Here is a 19,188-nt window from a genome sequence, read left to right as displayed (position 1 = left end):
TAGCGAACAAGTCAACTATATTGAAAACTATAATTTGAATTTTGAAATATTTCTGCTAGTGTATTTGAAATAAATTTGATGTTCAGGATACAAAATATAGATTAATAGGAAGTTTGGTATGAAGCAGAAATCAAACAGCATACAACTCAAAGATGCTTTTTCTAATATATGAGCAGTTAATATTTTCTAATATTAACTAGGGCCTGGTCTTTCATCACGGAATCATTTTTATGCAGGTACATTTTCAAGAGATTTTTCTGAACCTTAAGTACTAAACACTTTATTGGATTATAAAATGTAAATTTTCTGTAATAATTTTCTGTATTTCAATGACTTTAGAAGCCAGAGATTTAATCAAAGTATCAAATAATATTAAATTCCAGATGAAACACAGAACAAACAACTCTTTTCCCCTATCATTCTTGGTGTTGTGTGGATCAAAGATTATGGGCAACAACTACCCTTGAATATAAAAATTAAAATGGTTTTAATTAAAAATAATGTTTGACGCCCCCCAATACATTTATAAAATAAAAAGTGATATTTTGTTACAAAGATGCACATTTAGTTACTTCTTCAAGACTTGGTAGGTACAGAACTCTTTCAAGATATAGGAGAAAGCATTCTTTATTTAAACTATTATTCACAGCACCAGTTTCAACGCAGTACACTATCTAAATTAATAATTTTCTGCCTTCCATTGTTCAGGCTTCTCTTTAAAGAATTCAGTCGAAAAACAGAAGCATAATCTTTAGATTTAGTTTGGCATCAGTCTAAATTCTTGCATCCATCAAAGTATAAAGGTTTCCTTCTAGCCTTCTGTGGGAGAAAAAAAATGCTGGTAGGGCAAGTAAAAATCCCTGTTCTGTACTTAGAAACTTAGCTCTGTTTCTTTTTATTACAAATATTGGAGTTTTTTTTCCAATCTGACACATCTCCAGGACTAAGTGACATCAAATTTTCCATTTGCCTTATACATCAACAAGGTCCTTATTTCATTACAGCAATATAAATCACAGTTTGAACTCCTGTCTGCTCACTGAACTGACAGACCAAGTCCCATTTTCCCTAGAAATTTTGTACTTTCTTGTCCATCCATCTAATGGACGTATCACTGTACTTTTCCTCCTGTCTCACTTCAAAGGGAACTAAACACACAGATCATCGGGAGATGATTAATATGACAATTGCTTTCAAAGCAGAATAGTAACTGTCAGGTTTGAGAGAAACAAAACATGAAAGAATGCTAAATAAAAATAAAAACTGCCATATTCATTGTCTGAGCTCTACGTTAAAGACAACAAGAACAGAGAAGCTCACCCTTCACAATGAATTCTTTAGCACCAGTGAGTTTGTATGAGTTATTTGCTTGAAGTCATAGTTTTATGAAGTATAAAACGATATAAACAAACATTATTCAGTGCTGTGACAATTATTTTTTTTAGGCTTTATTTGAATCTTTAAAATAGTAAAAAATGCACTGCAATTTAAAGATGTTTTTATACGCTTACTGGTTATGTTTCTGACTTGTCAGACACTTTCTGTGTCTACAATTACAGGAAGCAAAAGTAATGAACAACATAAGCCATGCCTTAAAGGCTGAAATCTAGCTAAGCTGAAGCCAATGACAAAGGGGGCAGAATTTCAAGAAACTCAGCGTAATTTCAACTTACACTGTGCACTAGACAAGCTTGCAAACAAACAACCAACCAAAATCTATATTATGTACTACATGAAGTTAAGGTTTTACACAAAGGTCTCTAATTCTTAAACAATCCAAGGAACAAATTTGTAAAGCCAGGTTTACAAGCTCCGCAAGCATGTTATCACAAAACAAGATGACACTACAAAACAATGAAACCCAAACTATTGGTTAGTAAACAGCAAAAATCTGTTCAAGGAACTGCAGAAATTGCTCACAGAGGCTTTAATGTATAAAGCTGCTTAAGTCTTATAGTATTTTTAAGAACAGTACATTTGAATAAATATATCTCACATGAGACTAGTAAACGATCAGGCCAAATAGATTCTTAATATACACAGAGAAACATACACACTTGAAAATGCTAACAGGCAATGGAACTGCCTCCTTTTTAGATCTTTTTTTTTCTTTGCTCATACACTTGTATCAGGAATGGTGTCTATAATAAAAATTGTTTTCATACTTAAAAAATAATTCACAAATCCTTGCCATGAGAAAAGTAATCCACCCTGATTTCTCACAAGTCTTTGTAGAAGGAACCAAAAAAGAAAAAAATAAAGAGGTCCAATTTGTTGGAAAACAGCACTTTGTTTGGCAGCAGATGTCAATCAATAGATAACTGCTTGCCAGAGAATCAGCCTATTGACCAGTTCAGACTGGCCCCCACACCCACTCCTGATTGTTCTTTTAATGTAATAATGAATTGACCTTTTTGCCTTGTCTTTGAGTTCAATCATTTCTCTTACTCTTCTTGTCTCTTACATCTTTTATGTCCCTCTGCCTAATTACCTCCCCATGTAATGAAACATCACTGCCCATACAGTATTTCCTTTTTGTGCATCGAATCTTCTGTACCATCCTCGAGCCTATTTGTTCTTCCCTCCAACTCAGGTATGACTATCCTTTTCCACTCTCCTCATTAATGAGGGTCTTTTTCTACTGATACTATGACTGAAGTTTCTCTTTACTCATTTCTACCCAACAAGATCTTTACCCTGTTTTCTTTCAGTTCTCTTACCATATCTTCACCAGTATGCGATACCTTCCCCTTACTCTCAATTGTATTTTTTCTTTTATGTTCATGTCTCTAATGAAACTTCCAAATACACTGAACAGACACATCAGAGATTTTGTTTCTCTGTATAAAATACTATTGAATACAGTATACCAAGAAAGTACGTTATTCTTTTCAATTTCGAGGAGAATAATATTCATAGATTTGCCACACCTAAGAGTCTTCTGAATTACTTCAGAGGTTTTTTTTTTGTTTCTATATTTTTACTGTAGAATTGACACATTAAAAATTACTGTAATTAACTAGAATAATAGTTAATGGGGGAAATTTCAGAAACAAATCTCAGATCAGTTTATATATATCTTCTTGTCCTGAGAAATTTCTGCTATACTAATATAGACAGCCTCTCACTTACTTCTAATCTGATCTACATAGCAACGTATATAAGGGAATGATACATTTTATATACGTGTGAAAAAGGAGTGTTTCAAGTTACTGAGCACCAATGAACTTTATCTATTTAATGAATCACGTACTTGATAGAACTGAGAAATGACTGATCAACTGCCGGCATCTGCCTTACTGCTGGGACCTGGACAGGACTTTCATTAATACAATCCTGTGCGTTCAAGCTCATTGGAATTACTTGTAATTCCATAGGGGCCTATTTAAAACAAATGAAATAAGCCCATTGACTACTGTTAAATTTATTAGAAAGACGAAAAGTACAAAAACAGTTCTCCTGCAAATTGTTATTTCACCCAAAAATTGTTTCAAATGCCTTTTAAGATTTTTAGTGGAGAGATTCACTCTAAGGTATAGCATATACAAAAGAAATATAATGCTTTGTTGTTCTGTGACTGTGAATTCTGTTTTAATACATCACAGAGATTAAAATGCCTTATAAGATTTTAGTTGAACAAATGTATTTCAAGAGCAGCATCTCCAACCTGACATGTTACATACAACATAACCAGTTTAAAAAAAATGACTCAGGTGAATTCAGCTGAGTCATTCGGCATTCAAGCAACCGTCATCAGACAGGCAAAACAAAAAGTACCACAAATCTGGAATTTAACTTACTTTACAGTATTCGTCAGCATTAGCTGAAGTCTCCTCCCCAGAAACACAGACTCTAAAGCAGGCTGCCAGCCTTTCAAAGGGAGAGGGTTGGATTATATTGTGGTATTTTTTCCCAAAAAAATGGTAGTAAAACCTCCAGGAGGTAGTCAGCAGGAGTTAGGAAGCTCAGCTGAAGCCAGACCACGCTTCTCAACGAGACCATTATTGTCCATCAGCTGAATCATTGTGCAGGGAAGAGGCTTTATAACACTGCACCCTCTGAAGACAGTGCCTAGCAGTTTACAGCTCTACATCATGGAAGTCATTCAGAAGAATCAACCTGCTTGTCATCTTTTGTCATTCCTACCAGATCCTGGTAGTTAGCAGGACATATATTTTGAGAGTTTTCATTATCTAACAAACCAGTAGAGAGAAAAATCAAAATATAATTCTGTAATTAAACTGAGATTTTGTTTTAAAACTTTCCAACTTTATGATTCACTCTAGCATCAGAGCAAATTGTAATTAATGTAATTTAATTACACTTACATAATTATATTTATATAATAAATATCCTGTCCTTTCTGGTTTATATGAAAATCTTTCTTTATTCAATCATCATATCATTAGAAAATTATTAAACACAGTCTTTTGTTCAGAAGACACTGTACTGATTTCTGTCCCTCCCTGAAAAAAGGAGAGTTCATTATTTCCAGGTGTCATCACCTCCAACTTCACTGCACATCCCAATCTGCAGTAACTAAGTAACTTGGAAAATTTCTTCCTTCCTTAACTGTTGTTTGTTTTTTTCCCAGAATGTGCAATTTCAATGTAACTGACATTTTCATAAAACTGGAAACTCTTAATCTTGAATGTGAACCGTCATACAGTGAAAAAACTTGCCATTTTTGCTCTAAATTTGTCCATGTTATTTCAATTCCATTAAACTGAGACCAATTTACCTGTTGATAGATCAGAAGGAAAAGAAATACCCAAAGCCAGATATAATCAAATAAGAACTTCATTTCCAAAAAGAACAACTAGGAAAAAGAAAAATCATTAAATCTATATACTTGAACTGACTTGGGTTCCTTCACCTTGCCCATATAGTAGTGGTTTTGGGAGTTGATGAAGTAGTAACTCATATCAAAGTAACTCCTTCTGATAATTCATATGAAGAGAAAATGCTTACTGAAAATCAAAGGTTTTCTAGAAAAAATTTCATGACAGTAAAGGCATAAGTCACACTTGTTTGGGTATTTTGATGCGAAGCCCATACACTAACTCAGATTCAGAGCGCTATGTATTGCCATGCGAATGACAAAGTTGCCCGTCAAGCCTCTAAATCATAGTTTTTGTTTTCTAGGAACAAGATCATTTCAGACTTCTGTTTCCTTCTTTTTTTCCTTCTTTTTTTTTTTTTTATTTAAATAATCCACTCTTTTCCCTTACTTGATGTATTTGAAATACAACATCCAACTAATAAATGGTGAAATCTTTATGAACAAACCCTAGGTATTTTCATGCAAGTTTTAAAGCTGAAAAATGGAAAAGTCAGTAACAAATAGTTTTCTGACTACTTTTATTAGTCTGCCTTAGCTGGAATTCACATATCATGAAAAGTAAAAAAAATGGCACTACAGGACAGGAAAAAGCATCGATGAACACAAGACACTGCATCACCGTTTCAGAAGAAATTTTGAAGACATTAAAAATATCTGCTGCATAGAGAAGTATGTGTAAACGAGATGCTGATTTTACTTGGGCTGCTGAGATTTAAAATAATTAATCTCAGTAAAGAGCATTGCTGAACTATCAAGTAACTCCTTATCTCTTTTTTAAATCCCTATTTTACAGAAGAGATAGGCCCCTATTTTTAACAGAGCTGGTAACATAAGACCCCTGTTGCTAACCACAGCCTTTATTTTCCTATTGTCTGCACCAGCAATTGCAGAAATCAGACAGTAGACACTTGAGTACAGACAATTGTATAATACTTTTTCTGCAACTTCAAGAGCTGTTTAGCCACTAGAAGCCTTTCATGTTAACATTTGCTCAGGCCTTAAAATGCTTCTTCTGACTCTACAGCTGTCACTGGAGGGATCTACCCTCGCTGCAGCTTAACCTACAGACCATAATAAACCTTTAGGCCAAGGGTTCCCTTGGAGAGATTTATATTTTTACATGCAGTTAAAATACGAGCAAATGTCTTCAAGGGACTGATCTCATTCCTAAATAGAGAGTCTGTAAACCACATGAATTTTTCATTTTTTTTTTAACTGGTCAGAATTTTTTTCAAAAATTTTATACTCTTGGACACTTTCTTCAGATTTACAGAACCCTGCTCACCCAGCACTGCTCAAAAAAAAAAAAACCAAAAAAAACTTAGCAGCAAAGAACAAATGAGTAATTTAAAACACTGATCTTTCAAATATAACGCCTCTCAGGTGAAATCACACAGCGATTCTCTCAACTGTTAATAAGTGCAGGTGTGGTCAACTGCTCTTATTACTGTATGCTGTTAAATATATAAACTCACAACTTTTTTTTAACCCAATTTCTACCTTTTTTGTTATTTATAAAGCAATCTAAAGCAACCACTGTGTACTGATTTTGTCTATCCTAATGTATACAATTCATCAAGAAAAGATAAGACACTAAACCACAGCAATCAGCAGTTTAATACAAATGGCAAATGCAATCCTTGAAGGATGATTACTAGATGGTAGCAGGAAACCTGCAGTTCTGGAAATTATTCCACGTCGAGCATGGATTATTGCTAGCAAATCAACTAAAGAAATTTTCCAAAAGCTTATTTTGCATTACTGAATAAGTATTTCATTTCCACTGCACTGATTTTTTTTTTTTTGTTTCACTGCTCAAAACCTGCAGAAATGCTTTATATCTTTTACTACTCATTAATATAACAAGCTCATTAAAGTAAATGAAGGTTAATTTAATCATATTCAGACACTATACCGGTTAGACTATTGCATTTGTCTTTCAAACAGTTTGCCTTTCATTCTACTATCTTCATCAAATAGTATGCTGAATAATTATCACATTGCGTGATAAAGTTGCAGCACTATTACATTATTATTAAGAACTTCAGGTGACCTACAGCATTTACACAAAATAGCACTAATTTAGCTAAAGCACCTCAGGCTATGCCGCAAGAAAATAATTCCCTATAGCACTGTGTGCATTTCTAAGGTCTTTACTATTTGGATGATTACATTACCTCAGTTTTATATTCACCAGTCAGGAGGTAAATGTCAGCTGGAATCATTGAATTGCAATTTTTTACACCTTTCATTTTGTTTGATAGGCTTTTTACCCATTGTAATTTATTGCTCTTACTGATGAAAGTATAAAGCAAAAGCTGAGAGTGTAATCAAGGCTAACGGTGAACCAAATACCATGTGATAATAAATCAGCAAGAAAAAATACTCTAGAGATAAATGGAGATGTTTACCATTTCAGTGTGAATGCTATTAGAACAACTGTTTATGTAAAACACAACACTGTACAGACATACACAAAAGAAATCACCATTTTCTTCTCTCATGCAAAATAAAACCTGAAACTTCACACAAGTAGCTGAATTTGGGGCTCTTTTGCAAGAAGAAAGTGCTTTTTTTAATCATAGTATATAGCACTGAGGATAACAAAACATACTATGAAGAAAGTATGTGGCAAAAAAACCACATGAATTTTACAAACAGGGACACACATTCTCAAAGTCACAGACTGCAGTAATCCTGCTACTTTATCCTTTAAAACTTACTACGCCAGAGAAAATCCTGCAACTCCAACATGAAGAAGCTACAGCACACTTCAGTTGTCCTTTCAGAGTTATTTAAACATTATTTCTTTATTCTGCTACAATATTTTGTTAATTCATCTTTTACTTTCTAAAAAGATGGTACATGTGAAAAGCAAAACTGTAAGAAAACACCTCAAGAGTTTGCCTAAGGACCAGCTACAAAACATACTTCAAGTAAAAAAGAAGCTCTCACTCACATCAATAGCTTTTCTGAAAGGCCCCAAGACAGAACTTAGAACGTATAATAGCCAATAAGCAGCAAATTCAAACAGAAGTTTCATTCTTAGCTGATTTTTTTAATATCATGAAGCCTGCATACCAAGAGTCAATAAAAAATGGTTAAGCGTATGACTTTTTCATCATTCTGTTAAGAAAGATTAAACAAGTGTTAGACTATATTTACAGTACCTTTGGATATTGTTTGACAGGGATCAGAACTCTTTCTGATAGCTTTATGTTTTTGTTGCTGATAACATCGAGATATTTCTTGTCTTCATCGTCCTTCTTGCCTTCAGAACCCTGAAATTTTTCAATTTCTGAAAAATAGTAAAAAAGAAGAAATCAGTGACATGACTTCTGTCACCCTCAGAAAGGTTAAACTTACACACTATTATACAGCCTGTGCACTGAACACCTGTGCTGCTTGCACTTATGCGACGTGTAGTGTTGTCTTTGAAAAAAACCTTGACTGTCACCAGCGCTGAGAGGCAGAGGTGACGGACTACAGGTCAGACTCCACCACTAATTCTTCCCCAGCTGAAACTGAAGCCAAATGATCTCAGTGTGAACGGGAACAGACGAGACTTACCATTCAGCCTATCAGTCTTTCAAAGAAGATCAACACCATCACAGCTTGATGCTACTGTTTGGTAAATGTGACCTGCCAGAATTAAGTCAGATTGCAATCACAACATCTAACTTTCAGTAAGAGGACTAAAAAGCTGAAGAAAATTCTTGTTGTTACTGAGTTTCCACTCACAGAATGGTAGGGGTTGGAAGGGACCTCTGTGGGTCATCCAGTCCAACACCCCTGCCGAAGCAGGGTCACCTACAGCAGGCTGCACAGGACCTTGTCCAGGCAGGTTTTGAGTATCTCCAGAGAAGGAGACTCCACAACCTCCCTGGGCAGCCTGTTCCAGGGCTCCGTCACCCTCAGAGGGAAGAAGTTCTTCCTCATGTTCAGACGGAACTTCCTACGCTTCAGTTCGTGCCAGTTGCACCTTGTCAATATTCAAATGCTTCTGAATTACTTAAAGGTTGTACAAAATAAGAGAAGAAATAAAGTTAACATTCTTCATTACAGAAATACAGTCAAGCTGAAGATTCCCGAGTTCTTTATGCCCTAAACCTCTAGAACCAACAGGTAACAACAAACAAGTGAATTTACCACCCTGCAAAGAACATCTAATACAGTGCCTGAGAGCTTCCTGAAAGTACAGGTACTACTGAAACAGCTGCATTTGCAGCAGAGTCATTACTGACAGCACAGAAAATGGCCATAGTTCCAATGAGTTAATGGTAACTGAATAATAGCTGAAAAGGGACAGCTGTGGGTCTGAGAAATATGCACTTTCAAGGCCCAGAAAGCAAGCATGGAGAAGAGAAGCACAGTGACAGCAACCCGTAACACCTGTGCAATCTTCTTTGACTTACAGCAAGCGTAAGGGAAAATGTATGTAAGACTACAGCACACACCACCATTTGTTAATAAATGTTTATGCAGCCTATTTCATATCAAAACATTTAATCAAAGCCTACACCAGCAGACAGATCTCGAATGCCACTGTCTTAAGTTCTTTCAAAACCTCTCACAGAACATACCTAAAAGAACTCAGATGGGACACACCATCCCGAAATTAGGATTAAAAAAATATTTCAATAATCACTAAAAGCATCAGGAGGACAAATTTCATTTTCATTAAATACTTTTATATCTCTGGAAAAAAATGTGGTACATCGCATTCAGTGGGAGCAAGCATCAATCCAGCACGAGGTTATAAAGCAACATTCTGCAGCCAAATACATCCTTCAGGCAGGTTTAGTAGATAGGAAGATCTTTTAAGATAGCTCCGATGCAATGACATAAATGTTTGTGCTAGGGGGTGCAGTGAGGAGAGACAAAGATGAACAAAAGAAGGAAAAGTGTTGCAAGTGCAGTAAGTATTGGAATAAAATGAATGAATGAACTTCTCAGGTGAACACCAGTAAGCGAGGCCATTCTCAAAGGCAAGTCAGGAAAGCGTTATCTACTTCTACACATACATTAAACTTGAATCATAGAATCATCTAGGTTGGAAAAGACCCTTAAGATCATCGAGTCCACCACAGACCTACCACTGCCAAGTCCACCACTAAACCATGTCCCTAAGCACTGCGTCTACACATCTTTTAAATACATCCAGGGAGGGTGATTCCACCCTGTTGGGGTCGATGTAGCTTGAGAATTAGCACGACTAGGCCGCTTAAGCAAAACAGCATAATTGAACAGGCTGCTGGTAAAGACAGCTAAGAATAGCCATTGAGAAAGTTCTGATAGTGCACATGGTGTGGGTTAGCACAAACAAGATGTGTTCAAGGACGTGGAGGCGGCCTGTTGCTGTTGGCATTAGTGCATAGTTACCAATTATAAGGGAATGTGGGGCGTGTGAACAGCACGTGATTTATGTCTGTAGCCTATCCGATATAAGCATGATCGTGTGTACAGATATGGTAAATGTATATAACCGCACAAGCGGGAGAATAAAGAATTCGACTGTGCATCGTATCCATGCGTGTGAGAGTCATTCCTGTCCTTTCACGGATGCTGAAACTCGGCACCACCACTTCCCTGGGCAGCCTACTCCAGTGCTTGATAACCCTTGCAATGAAGAAGTTTTCCCTAATACCCAATCTGAACCTCCTCTGACACAACTTGAGGCCATTGCCACTTGTCCTATCACTGCTTACTTGGGAGAACCACCTAACACCTGCCTCACTACAACCTCCTCTCAGGCAGCTGTAGACAGCCATAAGGTCTCCCCTCAGCCTCCTCTTCTCCAGACTAAACAACCCCAGTTCCCTCAGCCGCTTCTCATAAGCCTTCTTCTCTAGACCCTTCACCAGCCTCGTTGCCCTTCTCTGGATGCGCTCCAGCACCTCTGTGTCCTTCTTGTAGTGAGGGGCCCAAAACTGAACACAGTACTCCAGGTGCAGCCTACCCATTGCCGAGTACAAGGGCACGATCACTTCCCTACTCCTGCCAGCCATGCTATTCCTGATACGAGCCAGGATGCTATTGGCCTTCAACGCTACTAAACCGCTTCTCCTGAGGGGGTGCTGAAGACACTTGTAAGTCTGCGTGGTCAGTAGGCAAGATGCAGGGGGAACTAAAGCTCGGGACAAAATGCTCCCCTTCCAAACTTCCACCAGCCCCTGTGACTCCTTATTCCCCCTTCCCAGCCTTGTGCTTTCTTTCTGACTGAGAGTACACGGAAGTTTTGGAATAAAAGTAGTGTCTTTGCTCAAGTTCACGAAAGACTACTTCAGCTGGGCTTCTCAGACATCACTAGTACGTGAACAAGAGTTTGCAAGCTCACCAAGAGCCAGACTACTTGTGGGACATTAACTGGTTTCACTCCAGCGTTTCATTCATTTCAGCCCTCACGCTTTTGATTTGCTTGTCAAGTTTTCTATGCAGTCGCTTATGAATCCCCTGAAGGAGAAAAAACAAGAGATGGTGGCCTTGTGGATGACAGACGCCCATGAGGCAAACCTCAGTCTTCATGAGCACACCACTGGAGGTCAGCCATCACCCTGTCCTCAGAGCAGCAGCACCCAAAGACGGCCCCGGTGTCACCTCTCTGCCCGGGATGGTCCCTGCCATTGGCGGCAGCCCATGCACAGCCCTGAGGCACAGCGGGCAACTCTTCAGCGCCCAGCTCCCACGGCTTTGCTGCATCCCGCAGGTTGCATCTCCAGGGCAGGTCACGAGCTTTCTCTCTCTTCTCTTTGCAGGGCAACATGGCGTTGGAGGAGCACTCGGCACAAGACACCACCTCCTCCCCTGCTGCCACCACCAGCAGCAGCCAGGGGCCCCAGCCCACACCACTGGACGCTTACCAGGACCCGACTGAGGATCAAATCTGCCCCATCTGCTACAACACCATTACCAACCAAGCCTCTGTCAGTTGGTACAGGCACATCTTCTGTTTTTTGTACATCCTGCGGTGGTCCCGCTTCGGAGCTGTGTGCCCCATCCACCAGTGGTGGCACACACACCACACCTACCGCCACGTGACAGCCACCACCTGTCAGGTGTACGACACCGTGCCATACGACAGCTCCGCCAGCCATGCTCCAGGAGGGATTCCTTGGCCCCACATTGTGGAACGCAGATGGTGCTGCCAGCAACGCAGCTTGGCCAGCATAGACCACGGTGGTGGCCACCCCAGGGCCCCAAACTGGGCCCGAAGCAGGTCCCCGAGGTGGCACCACCGTGGCTACGACCCCGCGAGCAGCAGCACACGGCAGCGCAGCAGGGCTCAGGATGCTGCTCGGGACAAGGGACGGGCTCCAAGGCCTCAGCGCCATGTCCCAACCTCCTCGGGAAGGACCGAGCACCGTCAGCCGTCCAGCCGGGCTTCCTTCTGGGAACGGCGGCCGGCAAGGAGCCGCTCCCGCAGCAGGCCCCACAGCACTCAGTGCCCGACACGGCAGGTGCGGCAAAGCAGGAGGGATCGCAGTGGCGGGCGAGCTCGGACCCCCGAATGGGATGTCCCAGCTTATACCAGGGGAGGAAGAAACTGCCAGCCAGAACGGCGGCCCATGAGGAGCCGATCCCTGCGCAGGTCCCGCAGCCCTGCTGGGCGCAGGGCCTGGTAGCGCACCTGGCCAACAAGGTTACTGCTGTCTGCCCTGCTGCTAGTGTCACACATGACACTGCTTTACACCCAAACTGTTCCTGCTAGCCATGGCAAAAATAACGCCAATTCCAGCCTCAAGGCTTGGGGCTGAGGAGCTGTTCTCCAGTACCAAACACATCCCAAAATCTGAAGCGACTCTTGCAAGGCCTTTCAGGGTTATGGTGATAACACAATAGAAACTTGCATGCTGGTTTTCTTGTGCTGTTCTATGTTAGACTTCTCTATAAAATGTTGTACTCAACATTTTGTATGGCTGTGTCTTTTTGCCTTCTACTGCATTTGCACGGTATGATCCACTGAGGAATTTACCACTTTTTCTCCTTTCTGCCCTGCTGCCAACGACACCAAGGGCTCTTTGGGAAACCTCTTGTCCTTCCACGTCACCTTTTTTCTCACAGTTTTCCTCAAATATCCCCCAGAATAACTCTTCCTGTTACTTATCACTCTGCTCGCAAGGTGGCAGTGAGAAGTGAAGGCGATTTACCATTAATCTGCTCTATCACAAAGGGACAGCCTATAATACTGGTCCAAATTTAATGGCTGGTAGCAAGCCTTTGTAAAGCTGATTTTCTTCTCCTTCCTCCTCACACACTTTTGAAAGGAACCCCCAAAGCCTTGCTACAGAAATTTGCCCCCGTGGTATGCTCTGTACAGAGCCTCACCTTTAAAGCCCTCAGCAGGAATACAGGCTACAGACTCTCCACACCACATCCACAGACTACCAAAGTCCATGAAAAGCAATGGCATACTGGGAACATCATTGCCTTCAAGTAAGCCTGGTGGGAAGAGAAGCTTTCTCAAAAGACAGAGGCAATACAACAAATTAATTACTGAACAAACACAAACTGTATTACATTTTTATAGTTAACTGCACTCACCCTCTACTCTCTACGCTCCTTGTGTCACTTCATCACCAGGACCACTACAGAGCAGGAGTAACACACTGCCGTGAAGGAATTCAGATTGGGATCCAGCTGACGACTTGCTGGCTCGCGGCACTGATGCACAGCAAGTTGCATTAGTCATAACTTGTGACCTGCCGACCGACTGGGAAACCTGTGGTCACATGTAATGCACACTATGCAAACAGAACCCACACCTTCAGCTATTAAATCTACACGTTTATTTTCATGAATGCACCCATTACAGATTTTGTCCTTACTGAAAGACAGAGCTAGCATAGGGTTTTGGGAACAATGGAAAAACAAGGTCCATAATCAGCAGCGTTCTTCCAGCGAGGACAAACACAAGGAACTCGGAGGTACATTTTCAACAACACTGATGTTGGTGAAAAAGAGAAAAGAAAGCATTCCTTGAGAAGAAGCTTCACACATTTTCCACCCACTTTTGCTCTGAGCTAACTGAATTAAAGCAGGGAGATGGAGAACTATTCAATTACCTCCTACAGTACCTGTCATTCCCCAAGCACGCTTCATTCTGGCCCTTCATCAGTAACACAGTACTCCCGCACTTGCTTCTGTATAATACACATGTATCTCGTCCCTCTTAATTGGAAAAGTACATGCATATCACAGTCACGCAAGAGGTCACCACTAGAGAAGTGTCAGACACTAAAGGCACTTCAGTCTCTTTCTTACACTTTTTAGAAATATTCTTACCTATGAAAACTAATCTTCAGCTCTCTCCAGACTGTGATTTGAAAAATTCTGGAGATACTGTCAGCCCATTTACTATTTTTTTGAGGGAAATAGCTTCTTTTTCCTCCTCTTCTCTGATTTCACATAAAATGGAATAGCTGAGTAGCTCTTACTTTTTCAAAACTATCTGCTTTACTCTTACAATGCCAATAAAATGATTTTAATTATAGTTCACTTCAAAGTACTTGACACCTATTACAAAACTTCTGTCATGACTGTAGTTTTTCCATTAAAATTAGGCATCCCACAGTAAAAACATCCTTTTGCTACACTTAGAGTCATGTCAAAACTCATCAAAAAAATAATGTTGTTCTTGTCAGCCTGTCCAACGTACCAAAAACTGAAATCTACACATCCTTTTCTGCTCTCAACATTTGTCTCCCACTTCAAGGAATTCTGTAAGCCTACCTTGTACCTTACCTATCTGGCTTTTCTCATTCTTGTGTTTGCATTACTTCATTAAAGAAACATGAACTGCTGTACAAGGTCGGGTCCTTTTAAAGAATTACATGTTTCCATTAATGGGAGTGATTTCCAGAATAAGAGTATCTCCAACCTCTCACCTGTATGCAGTATTATGCATAGCAACGTTATCTATTATTCTGAGAACTACAGTATTTCTGCAGGGAACTGAAAGAGAAAGAATGAGGCAATGCCAGTGAAAAAAATAACAATTGCTAAATAACTGACACCTCTAAAGAGCTTTTTAAATTGAAGATCATTACAATATTACACAGTTAGAACCCTGAATGCCTACAATGATGCTAAAATCACACAAAATCCCAGTGTATTTTTAAAACAGCAAATACTAAAAATATACATGAACTCTCATTTTCTTTCTAAGGTGATTCAGTCTTAATTGAAAGCAGGGCTGCTGGATTTTGAGAGAAAAAAAAAAAAAGAAGTAGATAGCTCAATAAAAGCAGCTGGACAAATTAAAGTGAATTTACTCCATGAAAGGGAACATGGTAAGAGGTTTCCGGTCATGAAAAGGATATCCAAACCCCTCAGGATAGGTAATTTAAAAGTAAAAACACTCAGTGTCTAACAGGAGTTGGGAGGGGTTATCAGGACAGCACAATCAGCAACAAGCTCTGAAAAATTAGCCATTGGCTCACTGCATTCACCCAGAAACACATGTATCTGTTAACAACATTCCTCCACTATATATACACATACTCATTAACTCACACAGCTTATTGTGATGATTCAGGGAGGATAAAGGAGTAAATCCTATTACAACAGATACAACTAAGACAAATTCAATCACTGGCAGAGGTATTGCCTACACTCAAAATCATCAGAAGCTTTGTAACTCAAGATCAACTACCTTGGCTCTCAGGTAGAAGTGGCTATCAAAATAATGTTAGCAAAAGATTCTAAAAGACAAGTCAAAAAGGAATGACAAAGATCTGTAAAATCAGGAGTGGTATAAGAAGGAACAGAAAATAGGTATTCACTGTTTCTCAGGAGGGGAAAGCATAAATTTGTCATGTTACAGATTGAAAACAAAGAAAAAAATTACTTTTACATTGTTTTGGCTTGGCCTGGATAAATGCCAGCTGCCCAGCAAAACCACACTATCACTCCCCTTCCTCAGACGGACAGCGGAGAGGAAATATGATGAAAGGCTTCAAGGGTTGAGATAAGGACAGGGAGAGACCACTCACCAATTAACGCCACAGACAAAACAGACTGAACTTGGGGAGAAAAGGGAGCTTAATTCATCACCAATCAAATCAGAGTAGGATAGTGAGAAATAAAACCAGATCACAAAACACCTTCCCCCCACCCCTCCCTTCTTCCTGGGCTCAACTTCAGTCCCGGTTCTCTACCTCCTGCCCCTGAGCAGTGCAGGGGGGTGGGGAATAGGGGTTATGGTCCGTTCATCACACGTTGTCTCTGCCGCTCCTTCTTCCTCAGGGGGAGGACTCCTCAACACACTGCCCCTGCTCCAGCGTGAGGTCCCTCCAACAGGAGACAGTTCTCTACAAACTTCTCCAATGTGAGTCCTTCCCACCGGCTGCAGCCCTTCATGAACTGCCCCAGTGTGGGTCCTTCTCATAGGGTACAGCCCTTCAGGAACAGGCTGCTCCAGCGTGGGTCCCCCACAGGGTCACAAGTCCTGCCAGCAAACATGCTCCGGCGCAGGCTCCTCTCTCCACAGGTCCACAGGTCCTGGCAGGAGCCTGCTACCATGGTCTTCATCACGAGTTACAAGGGAAGGCTCTCTGCTCCGACATTTCAAGCACCTCCTCCCCCTCCTACTTCACTGACCTTGGTGTCTGCAGAGTAGTTTCTCTCACTCCTCTCTCTTCACTGCCTTTCACACCAGAGTTTTTTCTTCCCTTTCTTAAATCTGCTATCCCAGAGGCGCTACCACCATCGCTGATTGGCTTGGCCTTGGCCAGCGGCAGGTCTGTCTTAGAGCTGGCTGGCACTGGCTTTATTAGATCTGCGGGAAGCTTCTTGCAGCTTCTCACAGAAGCCACCCTTTTAGCTCCCCCGCTACCACAACCTTGCCATGCAAACCCGTAACATAATATACAAGGTGCAATTACATTGTGGAACTACTGAAAGCATCTGTATTGATAAAATCAAGTCTTTTATAGATTTTTTTCTCTTATGATTAGATTGCACGATGTTCCACAAGGCAAGATGTCCTACTGAAGGTCTTTTCAAGTTGGGCGTATCTAAAAACGCTGGGTCCACTAAAAATTTCATTCATACTGCAGGCTTTTTTTACTGTTGGTCCTTATAACCACTACCGCTTATCAAGTTGCCTATTCCACAAAACATAGAGGAAACATAGGGGAGGGACCATGCCCTTTAGTCAGTACTCATTAGACTGTATTGAGAATGCTGGGTCCAGGTTTGCCCCCCTTCTCCACAGAACAAGAAAGACATTGACAAAGTGGAGTGAGCTCAGCAGAGGCCACCCAAGATGGTTGGGGCTGGAACACATGCCCGTGAGTAGAGGCTGAGGGCACTGGACCTGTTTATTGTGTATAACAGACAGCTTTGGGGGACTGAACAGCAGCTCCCCAGTGCCTACAGGAAGACAGAGTCTGGCTCTTCATAGTGATGTGTGACTGGGGTGAGACACCACAGGGAAAAGCTGAAACAAGAAAGGTTTGGACTGGGTATAAGGAAAAACTTTCTCACCATGACGACAGCCCAGCAGTGCTGCAGGCTGCCCAGAGACATTGTGACATCTCTTCCTGTGCAGGCTTTCAAGACTCACTTGGATAAATCCCTGAATGACCCAGTCTGACCCCATAGCTGGTCCCGCTTTGAGCAGGAGGTTGGACTGGAGACGTCTTGAGGTCCCTTCACACCTGAACTATCCTACAATCCTGTAAGTGCAATACCTTTCAGACCTATACTTGTCTGTCAAATTTGCTCGAACTTACCCAAAAGACTTCAGTGTTACTGCAAACAAAGTTAGAAAAGGACATAGGACAAACAGCATGACCGCATAAATCCTGTATCCTCAGGAAATTTTGTTAAAAAATGTAATAACATAGGTAGAAAAGAAATCAAAGATCTAAAGACCTTCACATTTCTAATTGACTAAAAACCAAAGAGGATCAACAAGAAAACAAAGGAGAAAATGAAAGTGAGCAAAGACTGAGTAAAACTGAAATTAGATTTCCTATAGGAAGCTCATTTTTACCGCCCGGTTACTATTTTGACTCTACCCATAGAGTTCTCAGCAATTTGCAGAGATCTGCCAAAGGGGTTGTTTCCTCTCCAAACTGTAGCACGAGTAGATATACAATTACCTATGGCTATATCAGTATAGAATAAAAAAGCTATAAAGAGAATATTAATAGTGTTAAATAACTAGAGAAGTTCTCAAGTAGAAATACCAGTTCTTGCTAAATTTATGAATAACATCTGCTCAGAAACACAGCTTTCTAGAGAGAATTTAAAGCCTGATTGCCAAGCAGTTCCTCAATACACTATTCCATGTAATTCTAGTTTGATTGCCATTAATTCCTCGACACACTACTCCATGTAATTCTAGATATACCAACTGTAATCATGAAAAAAATAGTATTTATGATGAAATTTACTGTAGTAAATTGGTGGAGTCTTTCTCACCTCAGTAAAAATAACAAACAGCAATCATTCAGAGTCAGCATCAGCATGTGCAGTATAAAGACAAGACCTGGGAAGCATTTTGAGTGCAATGGCCTACTAAATACAGTTGTTGATAAAATCAAAGTGTCACAGCAATGCTAGCTAAGAGATAGATTTTTTTACTGCTTTTGGGAGAACATTGTTATTAAATGGACTTAGCAATTGCAACATTGATTAAATATATTTCTTTATCAAATTATTAAAAAGAAAGCAAGCCACCGGGTAATATTTTAAAGACTAAGGTTCTTTCAAAAGTGTCTTAGAAGTCCAGCATACAGTCCTTTGGGGAGTTAGCCTGCATAGGCTGCGATGAAAGTTTGGTGTTGGCAGCTGTTGTATTGCTAGAAATACAGTGTGCTGTTCACTAAGTCGCTGAACTTGGTACCATTCTCCCTTCTTACCTCTTATCTTCAGAGCAGCTTAGATAGTATTATGAATATACCACCAGTTAGATGAAAAGCAAACTTGAAAGTTGCCGATGTTTTTTTTATTTAATTCTAGTTTTCTTTCATCTGAGAATGAGACTACTCATAAAAAGAGGAAGTAGAGACCATGAAGATTTACTCAGATCAGAACAAAAAGAAAGCAAAACCCACGGAAAATATTGAGTGTATTTATTTCTGAACATATCTCTGGGTGTCCTTGAATTTAACATTCTAGAAAACTGTGTTGCTATGATGTGTAAGAAAAAGAATGCAGTTCTTTGTCAACAAAGATTTTTGTAGCTTCTACTGGGTTAAAGTCCATTCAACAAGGCACTTTAAGACATGCTGAAGTGCTCTCCTGGATTAATCCAAAGAGAAAACATCAATGCTTTATTACACATTGTATGGTGCGGGACACATAAGTAGGAGTGAAAGATGAAATCCATCAATGAA

At 40.1% G+C, this 19,188-nt stretch overlaps 1 protein-coding gene across 7 annotated transcripts in view; it reads right to left on the bottom strand.

Moving 5' to 3' along the window:
- KHDRBS2 (KH RNA binding domain containing, signal transduction associated 2) overlaps window positions 1–19,188 on the bottom strand; it is a 430,741-nt gene that overhangs the window by 336,133 nt on the left and 75,420 nt on the right. For all 7 annotated transcript variants that reach the window (XR_012763239.1, XR_012763238.1, XR_012763240.1 and 4 more), the window contains exon 2: window positions 8,014–8,141. Coding sequence is in view for 1 of the 7 variants with exons in the window: in XM_075414613.1 (XP_075270728.1) it covers window positions 8,014–8,141 (128 nt within the window). In the remaining 6 variants the exon portion in view is untranslated. The remainder of the gene's footprint in view (window positions 1–8,013; window positions 8,142–19,188) is intronic.

The sequence above is a fragment of the Opisthocomus hoazin genome, chromosome 2 (assembly GCF_030867145.1).
Source record: "Opisthocomus hoazin isolate bOpiHoa1 chromosome 2, bOpiHoa1.hap1, whole genome shotgun sequence".
In the NCBI taxonomy this organism is placed as follows: domain Eukaryota; kingdom Metazoa; phylum Chordata; class Aves; order Opisthocomiformes; family Opisthocomidae; genus Opisthocomus; species Opisthocomus hoazin.
Note: the sequence above shows the minus strand (reverse complement) of the source record. Positions and strands in the feature narration are given on the sequence as shown.